Source organism: Talpa occidentalis, unplaced genomic scaffold (genome assembly GCF_014898055.3).
Source record: "Talpa occidentalis isolate TD23 unplaced genomic scaffold, MPIMG_talOcc4v2.1 talOcc4.11, whole genome shotgun sequence".
Classification (NCBI taxonomy): Eukaryota; Metazoa; Chordata; class Mammalia; order Eulipotyphla; family Talpidae; genus Talpa; species Talpa occidentalis.
This window is the reverse complement of record NW_023601104.1, coordinates 67,162,993-67,178,199: the sequence shown is the minus strand read 5'-3', so window position 1 is coordinate 67,178,199 and position 15,207 is coordinate 67,162,993. Positions and strand designations below refer to the sequence as shown.

At 33.5% G+C, this 15,207-nt stretch overlaps 1 protein-coding gene across 2 annotated transcripts in view; it reads right to left on the bottom strand.

Moving 5' to 3' along the window:
• The window catches only part of ARID4A (AT-rich interaction domain 4A), a 63,237-nt gene that overhangs the window by 37,272 nt on the left and 10,758 nt on the right, over positions 1–15,207 (bottom strand). For both annotated transcript variants that reach the window (XM_054690693.1, XM_037503421.2), the window contains exons 6-11: positions 10,975–11,054; positions 10,779–10,873; positions 9,152–9,284; positions 4,620–4,699; positions 3,000–3,076; positions 2,505–2,671 (exon numbers count right to left, since the gene is read on the bottom strand). In XM_054690693.1, the coding sequence (XP_054546668.1) occupies positions 2,505–2,671; positions 3,000–3,076; positions 4,620–4,699; positions 9,152–9,284; positions 10,779–10,873; positions 10,975–11,054 (632 nt within the window). The remainder of the gene's footprint in view (positions 1–2,504; positions 2,672–2,999; positions 3,077–4,619; positions 4,700–9,151; positions 9,285–10,778; positions 10,874–10,974; positions 11,055–15,207) is intronic.

Sequence of the window (15,207 nt, the reverse complement as noted above, 5' to 3'; positions counted from 1 at the left end):
TGACTAAGCCCGGTAGGCCCTGGCTTATCAGGTTTTAATTAATTTTATACCATGCTCATTTTTCCCCTTTCCTATATATAAAGTGCTTTTCAGTTTATCAATATATTTAAGTTTTTGAAATTTCTACTTCAGACAGATTAGAATGATTCAGCAACTAAACCTTGAACCCAAGAGCAAGAATGCAGCTGATTTTTTTTTTCTAAAGCAATCAAAATTTTATTCAAGAAAATCTACCTGTATGGCTAGAGGAAAAAAGATATCAATTCAGCGAAGTATATGCTATGAAATAAATTATCTGAAAAATAATCTAAAATAATAATCATATAAATCAGTACCAAAATTTTGTAATTTTGCTTTTATTTTTGAACATTTTTTTTCAGTTCACTTTAACAGGTTCATAATTTAAGTAATAGATTTTAAGAAGATTTTCTCCTTACAAAGATTAACCTTTTAAAATTTCTTTACTTATTACCTGCAAACAATAGGTATCATTTCTTTACTCTTTAACTAACATTTACTCAAAGCTTGATTAAAACATTGTCATTTTTATGAAATTAGTAGCTGTGATAAGCACTACTTAATATTTACTATTTTATAATCATCCTCTCCAACCTTACTATAAAGCTGTTTTACCCTCTTTGTTTAAAATTTCAGGTTTTTTTTTTGGAGAGGGGGGTGGGGAGTAGGTAACTGCATTCTGAAAGGGATACCAATTAAAAGTATTGGCAAAAAATAGAAACTAATATTTTTTCAGTATTTGGCAATATAAGAGCCTAAATAATTTAAAAGGAAAAAAAGCAAAACTAGACTGCAACAGTTCACACCCTGAATATGTGGCCTATTTACTGTGAAAACACATAATCTATAAGTAAATACAGATAAAGTACAAAAATCACATTTAATATTTAGACCTTAAATCCTGAATTTTGCTAAACTGTCTCATCATTTTCATTTCAAAATCTATCTTATTTTTCAGAAAAATAGCCTTCATCTACTGATAATCTAAAAATAGATCCTACTGTCTCTTTTACAAGAAACAATTACGCTTGGTTACAAGTCCTACCATATCAGCCACATCATCAATACCTGAAATTCTTATTTAACCCCAATTTTGGCATTCAAAATGGTAACTAAGTATACAAAAAAAAATCTTACCTATATGCTGCATTCTCTTTCAAATGCAAAATGGTTAGATTCCCCTTCTACTTAATCAGTACAGTGTCTGAACATTTTTCAGCCTGACTTGCAAATATTTGCTTTCCCTCTTAGGGCATAGCATCCGCAGGGTTATACAGCACTACTTACATTCTCTTCCACATAAAAATCAGACATTACATGAAAGGAAAAGAAAGACAGCCCATTTCAAAGCATCTGGCAAACCTCCATTGGCAACCTGCCAAGCCTCTGCTAAACCTTCCTGTCTTTCCGAGCATGCTCACTTAAAACCAACAGCATGTTACCATGGCAACTCTGTAGGCAGCCTGTAAGTATGAACCGCCATTCTGATTTCAGAGTGCAAAAAACCAAATACTGCAGGGGAAGTAAAGGGAAAGAAATATCATATGGCCTTCATCACATACAAGTATACTCATTTTATTTCATAAATTCCTATGTGTATATATATATGTAGAATAGAAACATTCACTCTGCATTTTCCAAGCCAGTATTTTTCATGCTCAAATAGGTCTTCTTTTTCAGTAACTCATTCATTCTCTTTGTCTTGCCCTTAAGCCCCTTTACCTCATAACAACCAAAAATATACTGAACAATTTATCCGAATTCACAAAACAGTGCTGAGTACGTAGACTACAACATGCATGTAAACATTATGTGGAACTCCATGAAAGAGTCCCTAAAATTATATATAAATTTTAAATGAGAGTAATATTATATGGAAAATCATTAGTATTTATAAAATACAATTAATTCTATGATTTATCAAACCTCAAACTAAAATAGTCTTTGGGTTTGGGTAGGAATTTTTTTTTTTTTAATTCCTTTACCCTTGGGATACTGTGAAATGTCTGAAAGAAGTGAGGTTTTGAAGTTCTGACAGACCACCCTGGGTTCAAATCCCTGAACTGCACATTTGAGCCATGCCATCTTAGGAAAGTTACCTAACCTTTTTGACCCTCACTTTCCTTATCTTTAAGTAGGATAATACCAGTTACTTCATATGGTAGTGATTTAAATTAATTAACACATGTAAGATATCTAAAAATTTCTTTCCTCCTTGGTTGTTTAGAAAAAACTAAAATGCTAAAAACGAGTTTACACTTGTTGATTATTTAACTTTGCAAAGTACTTCTTTGTAACCTCTCACCTGCTAAAAATTAGTTCTGATTTACCCACTAATCTAGACATCAAAAAACTCCCTATCTCCCAAATCAAGTTGAGCTAAAAATGAAACATATAATAGAGAATCTATTCAGATTTCTATCCAGATTTTCAGCAGAGGGAAATTATACAAAGGTATTATTTTTACAAACATGAATTTCACTTACCACTTCTTCTTCTTCCTTTTTGGCCTCCTTTTCCTTCTCTTCATCATTTTCTTCAGCTGGGCCATCTTCGTCATCACTACTGGATGACTCAAGGATTTCACTTATATCCATTTTCCAATTATCAGGAACAACTCTAGTTTTTAAGAAAATGCTTGCTTTCTGTAGCCCTAAAAGTAAAAATATACTTTATCAGTTAAGGAATTAGCAGCATAAGAGAGCATGACATTCAGGCTCAAAAGATTTGGATTCAAAATCAACTGTCACTGCTAAAATGATAGAGTAAACTTAGACATAGTTTATAAGTTATAATTTTATATTAAGGTTCATTATTACACTAAGGAACACTATTATAACTCTTATTAACTTAAAACATAAGTTAAATTTATCTAAAAATTTCAAATCAAAATTTTATATAGACATTAAAAAATAACCATAAAATAAGAGTGGATATTAGAGCCATATTATGAAATAATGAATTGATTCATCCCTTATTACCTGGTTTATCAGAGAGTTCAGATTCTGGTAGATTGAGAATGTCTACTTCCTTGATGTCCTTTCTTGCTATAGAGTAACTAATTAGAGAAGAATAAAGGGGAGGGGAGCCATTATTAAATAAAAATTATCACTTAGAAATATATAAAGCTCAAAATCAAAGTTATTTTACCAGCAAGATGTTTTAAAATGACCATGTATACCCTAATCCTTAATAAAGAGCAAAAGGTGATATAGACAGAGCTAGTATCTTAATTCTAAAGATTCACATACTCAGTATACTACTTTGACAGGCTCGCTCACATGTATATTTCAATCTATGCAAATCCTACACATGGAATGGATAGTTTATAGCAACACAATGTTTTCCTAATAGCAGACAATAATACTGATTTTGATGTTAAATTTCTCAATTGTATGAGTTTAGTAAAAATTTAATGCAAGATAATGTTAAAATATTTTTATCATTAGAAGATATATTATGGTATTAAATTTTTCAGAGGATTATAACTCAGTATGTATTTTAATTTTCCATCTTTTTGGAAGCAAGGCAAAGTTGAACTAGGAAGAGTCTATAACTTGTAATTAGAAAAAAGTCAAAGTAATTATTCTAGTAATATAAATGCTATTAATGCACTATGATGTCAATACCTGCTGGGCATAACCAAATATTATTACAATTAAAAGTAAATAAATTTAAATAATAATAATAAAACTGAAGTTGGATGATGGAGCATGATGGTGGAGAAGGGGCTGGGGACATAATGGACTATAGTGGAGGACTGTGGGTCCCTGGTGTGGTGACTGTGGTATAGTCAAATGGACAAATATAGTTGGAGTTATCAGCACTACTCATCAATAACTACACAAAAAACATAATTGCATAGACTGGTTTGGAAACTACTGTCATCCAACTTGAACTAATTGAAATGTATATACAGTGTCTCACTTGAGAGTAGAGAATATACTTTTGTTTTTACAAAAGTACTTATAGTATTCACCAAAACAGATCATATAATGAGCCACCAAAAAAATCTAATAAAATCCTCAATAAATCCTGAAGACAGAAATAATGCACAGCAGTTATCTGACCATAACATAGATTATAAATGAGTAACATAAAAAAATACTCAACTGGAAATTAAGCATAATGCTTTCCCAAAATTCTGTGGCTTAAAGGATAATGCACAATAAATTGTGTATAAAGACAAAACAATCAAAACTTTCATAATTCAAAAAATGCATATTGTGAAACACATAACCTCAAGAACCTGAAGTTAATGATATAAAAAATAAAAATATATAAAAAATAAAAATAAATTCCATTAATAATATAAAAAATAAAAGGAATAAAAGGAATTTTTACAGTTAAGGAGAAAGTTAATACCATGCTCTATTAAAAACTTTGTAATATTGTTTTCACATATTATTTAGTTTTTATATAAAAATTATCAAAAAATTACCAATATTATGAAAAGAAAAGTTAAAACATGTTAGGTAACGGCTTCTCAGTTTATGAAATTAGACTTTTTAAAATAAAATCTTAGCATAAGGAGGAGTCTATCATTGTGATTCCATTTGTTTTCCATCTAATGTAATGCTATTAAGTGATTCGTTACTCACAATTTCGAATCAACAAATGATCGAACTAGACACTGGTCTTTTTTCACTGTGACATCATCATTACAGCTGGGAGATATAACCTGAAATATAAAATAAGAATAGATTGATTCCTATTTTCCTTGTTCAAGTAATGAGTATATTTTTAAAAAGAACAATTCTGGATCCCTTAACTTCTTAAGTGGATTATATTTTACAAAAAATTGCTTCATTGTCAATACATTCTACTATTAATACATTACAAAAGACTGCCTTTTAATTTCAATTTAGCAATATTGTTTTACTAGATATTTAATTTATCCACTCTTTAGATAACAAAGTAATTAACGAAATACAAATAACAATGTGACCACCATTTAAAAAGTATTAAAACTTATTCTAAGCTAAAAATTCATTTCTCAAAAAATAAAATGTATAACCTGTGATGAAAACTTGCCATATTATAATTTAAGTACATGTGAATCAGGATCTATTTTAAAATTGGCTATTTGTTTAAAATAAACATCCATCTGGGCTTTCCTGGTGGCCTAGGGGTAAAGTCTCAGTGCTATCACCGCTATGACTTGAGTTCAATCTCCGGCTAGGGAGCTAACCCACAGGTGGCGCAGCAGACCTCTCCTATCTCACCTGCTGCTCCCCTTAACAAGGAATTTCAGACAATCTACCTGTCTCTGGTGAATCCTCTCAACCCACACACCTCTGGCCTATACCCCAGTTCTTCTACACAAAAATAAGTTAAAAAATAAATAAATAAAAAAAATAGATCTAAGATCACTTTTTTATGAGGACATACATAATTTTTAATCATTAGAAATTTGATGAAGAATTTTTAATTTCTTAAATTTTTAAAAAAATTGCTTAACAGTAAATAACATCTTTGATATATTCTTTATAGAAGTTGAAGTCTACTACCTGCTTGGGGCCTCCCCGGTGGCGCAGCGGTTGAGCGCTGGGCTGGGAAGCTGCCCGCAGCCTCTGCAGCTCTGGTTCGATCCCCAGCCACCGGCGAGGGTCCCACATGGCGCACAGACCTCTCCTGCTGCCCACTACTCCCCTCAGCAGTGTATTTCGTCAGTCTGCCTGTTCTGTTCCCCGCTCTAGCTCTGGTGAATCCTCTCACCCTCCTGTGCTTCTGACTGTACCCAGTGCTTATATAAATAAATAAATAAATCTTAAAAAAAAAAAGTCTACTACCGGCTTGTTACCACCTCTAACACTAGCCTCTCTGCCACTATCTATCAATAGCACCATACACAGAACTTTATGTAATAATAGAAATTTTCTGTATCTCCATGACCAGTACAAAAGCAGTTTAAACACATGGGACTGAGCAGTACAAGAGGAGATTGAATTTTTAATTCTATTTCATTTTAATAAAATTACATTTAAATAGCCACAAAGGATTCATTAAACAGCATATATGCAGATAATTTAAAATTCTTGGCATACATATCAATCTTAACACCAGATGGAAGTAAATGTTTGTTAGGTGCTAGTAATTACTAGACTAATAATATAGCTGTATCTGCAATAGAAGGGTAAACATGAAAAGATACTTAAAAAGAATACAATGGAGGGTAAGTACAGTGATACCAGTGGATATAAAATAACACAAAAACACCTAGGAGAAAGATTTAACCCATTCTGTAGAAGAAAAAGTAAGGCTTAAGGTAGATCTTAAAGGATAACTCAAGGCTTCGTTAACTCACTTCTGAACCACTCCAATGACCTCCAAATTGATTTCTGCCACCTCCAGTCTTTTTAACAATACATCCAGCATACCACTACCTCATTAATAATCCTAAATATGCAACCCAAATGATGTCACTCTTCTGCAATATTCTATGCAGAATGTTCAAATTCCTTATATGTACTTTTAAAAACCCTTCTACCCAAGATTCAAATTATTTTCCCAGTCTTATGTCCTATCCCCCTAGTCAAGTCCAACATTTAGTCAAAAAGGATTCCCAGAACAGTTACACGAACAGTTCCTTGTTTTTCTACTTTTACTTGTCTCCTCTAAGAAAGTTCTCTATAAAAGCTCTACTTATTAACTTCAAGCCTCAGTTCAAAAGCACCTGCTTCATGAATACTTTTGGGATTTACTTCAAATAAATGTAATCCCTCAGGACAAGAAATCCTAATATTGAACAAGTTCTGTGTTATTTTATAGTTACTTGTGTTATTCTCTACATTAGATTTTCAAATCATTTAATGTAAGGCTGGTATCTTATTTTTTATATCACCTGCAAATGATAAATCTGTTGAGTAAATCAAGGAATTTATGGGGGGAAATTTCTTGGAAAATTATGATCTGAGTATTTGGAATCTGAACCCATTTACTTGTGCACTGTAGAAATGAAGATTCAAAGAAAGGATCAGGTTTTTCCTGTGTAAAGCTATTATATAGGAATTGAATAATATATTTACAAACACAGAGAAACCTAAAGGAATGGTCTCAGCTCTTTAAAGAATTATAATTTGGGACACTTTTTGTGACAAAATTTCCATTAGAGATATATGTGATATCAAAACTCAGAAAAGTTTAGATTGTTTAGATTGGTTATGGGAGAGATGACATAAAAGAATTGAGATGAACCTTAAGAGAAAAGCAGGAAGAAGGCAAAGAAGAGACAGATATTACCAAGTATTATTTATTCCTCCCATGAAATGTCTCTTGTCCATCTTTATTTTCTCATTCTTTTTCCAGCAATCCATGTAAGATCTGCCACTTCCAAAGTCTAAGTACACCCTTTTTTCCCTAAGACTCCCTATCCTTCTCCAGTGTCTACACGAAAGAGTTTTTAAATTACTATATAATCTTACTTGTAATCTCTTAGATGTATATAGTAACTCCTTAAAGGCATTATGTTACTTTGCTCTCATACTTCTTTCTCTTCAAAGGAACTTAAAACAAAGGTTAACTCACTGTAGATCCTCAGTAAATATTAATTGATTTAAGGCAGGGTAATGGCTTGGAGGAGCAAAGTTATCTTACATTGGGGGCAGTTAAGAAAGAACCTGATTGAAGTAGAAAGCTTACACTAAAAACAGGAAGCAAAGAAGTAGTTATGACTTCAAACATCCATCTAAAGAACACAGAATTGATACATGATGAACAAATACTAATGAAATTTATAAGAAACCACAAAAAACCATGAATAGCCAAAGCCCTACTGATGAAAACAAAGGAGAAAGGAGGTATCATACTTCCAAACTTCAAGCTATACTACAAAGCCATAATAATTAAAACAGTTTGGTATTGGAACAAAAACAACACACAGACCAATGGAACTGAATAGAGAGCCCAGAAATAAAAACCACACTTATATGGACAACTGATCTTTGACAAAGGAGCAAAGAACATGCAAGGAACATGGACAGTTTGTTCAATAAATGGTTCTGGGAAAACTGGACCACCACATGCAAAAAAAATGAAGCCAGACCACTGCCTTTCACCATGCACAAAAATCAACTCAAAATGGTTAAAAGAACCGGACATTAAGATCTGAAACCATTAAATATATGGAAGAAAATATAGGTAAAACACTACAAGACATACATTGTAATAACATCTTTAAAGACTCATCACCCAAAGCAAAGAAAGTCAAGGAAAACATGATTACAGCAAACTGAAAAGCTTCTGCACAGCAAAAGAGACAACCAAAACAGATAGACACCCCACTGATTGGGGAAAAAAATCTTTGCACCCCAGTCAACTGATAAGGGACTGATCACAAAGATATACAAAGAACTCAAGCGACGCAACAAAAACAAAATAAACAATCCAGTCAAGAAATGGGCAGAAGAACTTAAAAGACATTTCTCCAAAGAGGAAATGCAAATGGCCAACAGGCATATGAAAAAATGTTCAACATCCCTTATAATTAGGGAAATGCAAATCAAAATTACATTGAGATACCATCTTACACCAGTAAGAATGACACATATCAAAAAAACAAGCAATAACAAATGTTGGCGAGGATGTGGTGAAAAAGGAACTCTCCAGCATTGCTGGTGGGAGTGCAAACTGGTCCAACCACTATGGAAAGTTGTCTGGAGGTTCCTCAGTCTACTAAAAATGGAGCTACCATACGACCCAGCAATTCCTCTACTAGGGGTTTGTTTTGTTTTGAGAATGGAATGACTGTAATTAAACCAATATTTTCAAATGATCTCTCATAAAAGTTGCTTCTAGTATATTAGCCTGAATTTAGTAAAAAAAGATTTAAGGAATCAAGGGAACTTGAAAGTGGTTACTGTAGATCAGGTATAAAATGGTAATGGGAATAAGGCAAAAAGACATCACTAGACATTTTAAAGGAAGAAGTGACTGATCCCAAAAAATGGTTATAGAGAATTAAATAAAGGAAATAAAAAGAGAGTGAACCATGTGGGCCTGGGTAGCAGTACTCAATTTTGAAACAAAGTCCAAATTAAATTTTTAATACATTCAAAATATTTTAAGTGCTTTTAAAATAGCCACGTTTAGCAAATATTTTAAGTGATTCGCTCTACAAAGAAACCTTACTTACCAAAGCAGGATACCATTCAGTCTTCTCAGGTGTAGATACCACACTCACAACTTTTCCTAATAATTCATCATTGAGACGTCGCTTATCTTCATCTTCCTCTTCACTACTTTCTTCTTCCTTTTCATCTTCAGTACTAAAATTAGAAAAATTTCATCATGATCTTCACATAAATCATTTTTGATATAGAGTAGTTTGAATTTAATATGTACAACTCAGTTTCTAATCTGGATTATCCCAGAGTACTAGAGCCTCAAAATGAAGTTAAGATACTTCCCTAGGCCCACAAAAGTAGTCCTGAGCTGTCCATGGTAACTCTGAATCCACTTTACTAGATCAATGAAGACTTGGACTTAGACTCTCATGCCAACTACCAGATGGGACAGAAAACCTAATTATGTCACCATCAAATACTTTAATATACCAAATATATTTTTTAAAGACTGCCCTTCTACTATTTATGTAATGTCAGATGCCAGATAATGTATCTCTAATTTTCTAACAGGTTATAAAGAGCCCACTAAAACATATTTGAGGGTTTATTTAGGTAATCTATCTGGATAACTAAAACAATCAGACAAATCCAAACTGAGACAAATCCAAAACGAGTCACCTGCACTCTTCAAATATGTCCCTGTCAGGAAAAGATTTAAAAGAAAAAACAAAACAAAACTGAGGAACCTTTCCAGATTAATGAAGACTTTAAAACCATATACACAAAATATAATGCTAGATCTTAGTTGAGACTTAGAAATCAGGGGATTCTATAAAGACAATTTTGGGGACAATCAGCAAAATATAAATGAAATATTGGCTATATATTTTTAGGTAACAGTATTCTTTCAGTGTTTTTATTTATAAAAATTATTTTTTTTAAATTATAATAAGTATATATAAAGAGAGGGAATGATAAAGCAAATGTATTTATTTATTTATTTATTTATTTATTTATTTTTTTTTTTTTAATTTTCTAGAGGCATGTCTTATTTATCTATTTGCTTGTTTGGTTTATACATGCACTGGGTACAGTCAGAAGCGCGGGAGGGTGAGAGAATTCACCAGAGCCAGAGTGGGGAGCAGAGCAGGCAGAAGGACCGAAGTACACTGCTGAGGGGAGCAGCGGGCGGCAGGAGAGGTCTGCACGCCATGTGGGACCCTCCTCCGGTGGCCGGGGAGCAGCCGGGGATCGAACCGGCGCCGCAGAGGCCGCGGGCAGCTTCGCAACCCAGCGCTCAACCGCTGCGCCACCTAGGAGGCCCAAGCAAATGTATTTAAAATGTTAATTAATGAATCTAAATGAGTATAGGTATTCACTATATTTTTTTTCATAATTTTAAGCCTGAAATTTCTTTTATTGAAAAGTTTGAAAATACATACTTTTCCCTAAATAGGAAAATAATCATATCCTTTGGCAAAGTAACTTAAAACAAAAGCAGCCACTTTGAAAAAAGAGTTGTGAGAATTCTTGGACAAAGTAGTGGATATAATTAAGAAAAAGGTCTAGTCAGTGTAAAATGTCTAATATAAGAAGATGCTAAGTAAAGGTAACCCAAACAAATTTAGTCACCCTTGGAAAACCACTGTTTAATACTGTAATAACTGCAATGTTACCATATATGAAGAAACTCACATAGGAAGAGAGGACCTCCTTCCTCTGTTTGTCTTCTTTGCAATTACTGGCGTTCCAAAGTGCTCCGGATTTGTTAATGGAAGCTGATCAAGTGTCTGGATGAGAACCACATGAGTTAAATCACATTTGCCTCTAGATTAGAAGCTAATGGTAAGATTAGTAGTTGTTTAACCCATAAAGTTCACCCTTATCCTACCTCACTCTCAGCAAAATGCCTCTCTCCTTTTAGGCAAAGCGAGGTGCGCCTCAATGTTCTCTCATCACCATCATCAAATACTGCAAGAAGCAAAAGATATCAGAAATTTACACACACTAAAAGTACAAATTTAACTGCACAGAATGGCTATTACTACTATTCATCTAGGGCTTAATATTTGAAGAGCCATTACTTACGAGAGTTTTTCAAAACCTTTAAAATGTACATATCATATTTTTCATTCTTTTTATACCAAGCAAACAAAGGTTAAATGGCTGTTCCCAATGCTGACGTGTCTCCACTCACTTTTCCAATTTCTCTAACCATAGAATCAACTTCTTAACCCATTATCAACCTCATGAAAGCATAAATATTAAATTATCCAACTGGTTCTACATATTTGCACGATAACTCAAAATAAATGTACTAGATGCCAAATTTTAAAGTTTGACTCAATATTTTCTTTTGCTAGAAGAGGATGTTAGTTTAAAACTAAAGGTTGAAACAAGGACAGACCTGAAAGATTAATAAAATTTAAAAAATAAGTTATCAGAAGCTTTTTTGAGATTTTACTTATACTTTTTTTTAAAAAAAGTCATACTACTTGGAAGTTTAAACATTAAGGAAATAGGGTCAGAAATTTAACTTAAATTTATCATTGTGTTCTCCCATTACCAAACTATATTATTTTATTATTTTGATAATTGTATATGGGTTTAATTTTTCAGAAATGTACTGATTTTAAAATCCACTATTACAAAGTTTGTCTTTTAAAATAAACTTTTACCAACATAATAGCAGTTCATAGCATTATGTAAGTTTTAGGTGCACAAAGTTATAGTTCAACATATGAATTCAGGGCCTCCCCGGTGGCGCAGTGGTTGAGCGCTGGGTTGCAAAGCTGCCCGCAGCCTCTGCGGCGCCGGTTCAATCCCCGGCTGCTCCCCGGCCACCGGAGGAGGGCCCCACATGGCGCGCAGACCTCTCCTGCCGCCCACTGCTCCCCTCAGCAGTGTACTTCGGTCCTTCTGCCTGCTCTGTTCCCCGCTCTGGCTCTGGTGAATTCTCTCACCCTCCTGCACTTCTGACTGTACCCAGTGCTTGTATAAATAAATAAATAAATCTTAAAAAAACAAAAACAAAAAACAAAAAACCGTGACCATTATATATTTTAAAAAAAAAAAAATGAATTCACACCACATTATGACCACTACCAAAAGTCTAGTTTTCAACTATCACCCCACAACTGACCCTGTTATTCCCATTCTACAAGCTTCCCAGCCCCTTTCTCTACTGTTAACCACCAATCTATTCTCTGTGTCTAAGAACTTGTTTTTGTTTTGTTTTCTTTATATTCCACATATGAGTAAACTGTACCATATTTGTCTTCTCTGACTTACTTCACTTAGCTTTATCTCTCAGAGTACATCCATGTTGACATAAACACAAAATTAAAAATGAAATGCTCAGGGCCTCCCTGGTGGCACAGGGGTTGAAGACACAGCACTATCAAGCTATCACCAGCCATTGCAGCATGAGTTCAATCTCTGGCGAGGAAGCTAATGCACACGGCACAGCAGACCTCTCCTGTCTCGCCCGCTGCTCCCCTCAGCAGTATATCTCAGCCAGGTTGCCTGTTCTGCTCCCCACTCTGTCTCTGGTGAATCCTCTCACCCCCTCACTTCTGGCCTATACTCCAGTTCTTGCATGAACAAATAAATCATTCTTTAAAAAAAAATGAAATGCTCTCAGAAGATACCAGCATTATAAAGAAATAAAATATAAGATAAAATTCTTACCTCATTTAATATTCAATAAATATTTATTATTTGTTAATATTAAACATTATATTTAATAAATTAAATCCATTTACTAATGTATCTTATAAAAATAACATAAATGAAAGCATATATGCAAAAAATTATTTTAAGATTTAATCCTAATTTTCATAATTCCAGATGCTTTTCCATTCTAATAGAGTAAACTTAATGCAAATAAGGGAAAATTCTATATTACACTGATATATATTAGAATCTTCTACTGTGTTCACTATATAATGACAAGCATGCATTTTTAAAGATTTTTTTTAGCATTCTGCCTTAAATCAGAAACATTTTTTTAATGCTAGAAAATTTTATAAGAGCATTCAACTTCTTCAATTTTTACCTCAGTCAGTTAACATAGGCTAAAGACATCTAGTTTAGATTCTCTACTGTGCAGGATACAATACACAGAAAAATTAAAGTTCCTGAAGTATACATCAAAGGACAGTAATGACTCCAACAAAAGTAGTTGTATATATCACGATCAGTGATGCGGAAATTAATGGTCATTCTTAGACTCAATGACAGAATAAAACACATCATCTTCCCACAATTACAGCACTAATTTATATTTGATTAACATAGTGTTTTAAACATCTGAATCAAAGTTAAGATTCATATGGTATAAAGTCTAATAAATGACTATTCTTTTTTTTTTTTAAAGATTTATTTATTTATACAAGCACTGGGTACACTGAGAAGCGCAGGAGGGTGAGAGAATTCACCAGTGGGGAGCAGAGCAGGCAGAAGGACCTAAGTACACTGCTGAGGGGAGCAGCGGGCGGCAGGAGAGGTCTGCGCACCATGTGGGACCCTCCTCCGGTGGCCGGGGAGCAGCTGGGGATCGAACTGGCGCTGCAGAGGCCGCGGGCAGCTTCACAACCCAGCGCTCAAGCACTGCACCACTGGGGAGGCCCTAAATGACTATTCTTTCAAAATTCAAAAATCATCAAATGATCGTACCAAACTTAATTCATCATGATAGTGTTAATACTCATAAGTACACTAAAGAATAAAACCTTAAAGTTTCAATTTTCCTTAATATCTACAATATCAAAGATGGTAATATTGGACACACACATATAAGTGGAGTTATGAGGAATGAGAATCTAAAACCAATCAATAATATCAAATTTGTGCAACAAAATCTTTTCCTCAGTGTTTTATCGGTAAATAATTTTAACCTCAAACCATAATATCCTAATAAGCAATTTCAACAATTTTAAAATCCTTATTTCTTATTTTTTTTGAATAATCATTTTGAAATAGATTAGATTTGTGAAGGGAAAAATTCATTTAAAAATACTGTGTCAAGGGTAGAAAAGAGTATTTCTCAAAAGGGGTTGTGGTTCAGAAAACTACAAATTTATATATAAACCCTTTTAACTGTAAGTGAACAGAGACACAGTTTTTTTTAATATATAAAAATATAAAGAATGTATGTAGTTGCTACTTTATACAATTTTGTTAAGCTATCTCAAGATTTCCTGAAAGACAAATAGAAAATCCAACATAGTGGACTTATAAATCATCAAAATCATGAAGAAATTTAATCTATAAGAAGTTTCTTCTACAATTTCCATGTAGAGTATCTTCTAAACACCAATTTACAGGATCTGAAAAGTGACTGTCATTTTGATAAGAGTGAAATAATTAAACAATGTATATAGTTCAAGATTTATACTACAGCATGCCAGGGTTACAAAAAGAGGGGGAAAAGAGACTTTAAGGAATTAGTGATTCTATGAAATGCTTTGTGCTTGCCAAAAAGAGCATTTGAATAGATTATTTATTGAGTGCAAGAGAACAGATACCATAAAAGTGTTATTTCTATTATCATAGTACATATAAATACTAAAAGCTAATTTGAGGAAAATGACAAAGCTGAAGCTCTCTGAGTAACATTAGTCATACCAAACAATGCTAATGCAACAAATACACAAAGCCTATCTCTAAACTGTTAGAGTTCAAAGAAGCAAAACCAACAATAATACAACTAAACTACTAAATACAAAAGGCAAAAGATCTACCAATTGTCATAGCACTGTTAGTATTGGATGACAGTAAGATAATAGTAATAGCAAATCAATTTTATCCAAAATATAATTAGCGGGGCCTCCCTGGTGGTGCAAGGGGTTAAGCACCGCTGAAGCAATCTGCAGCCTCTGCAGCAAGAGTTCGATCCCTGGCCAGCCAGGGAGCAACCCACATGGCACAGCAGACCTCCTGACTGGCTCACTGCTCCCCTCAGCAGTGTATTTCACTCAGTCTGCCTGTTCTGTTCCCCACTCTGTTTCTGGTGAATCCTCTCACCCTCTGCATCTCTGGCTTGTACCCCAACTCTTGTATGCATAAATAAATAAATCTCTAAAAAAATATATAATTAGCTGCCACTTATTAAGCTTCTACC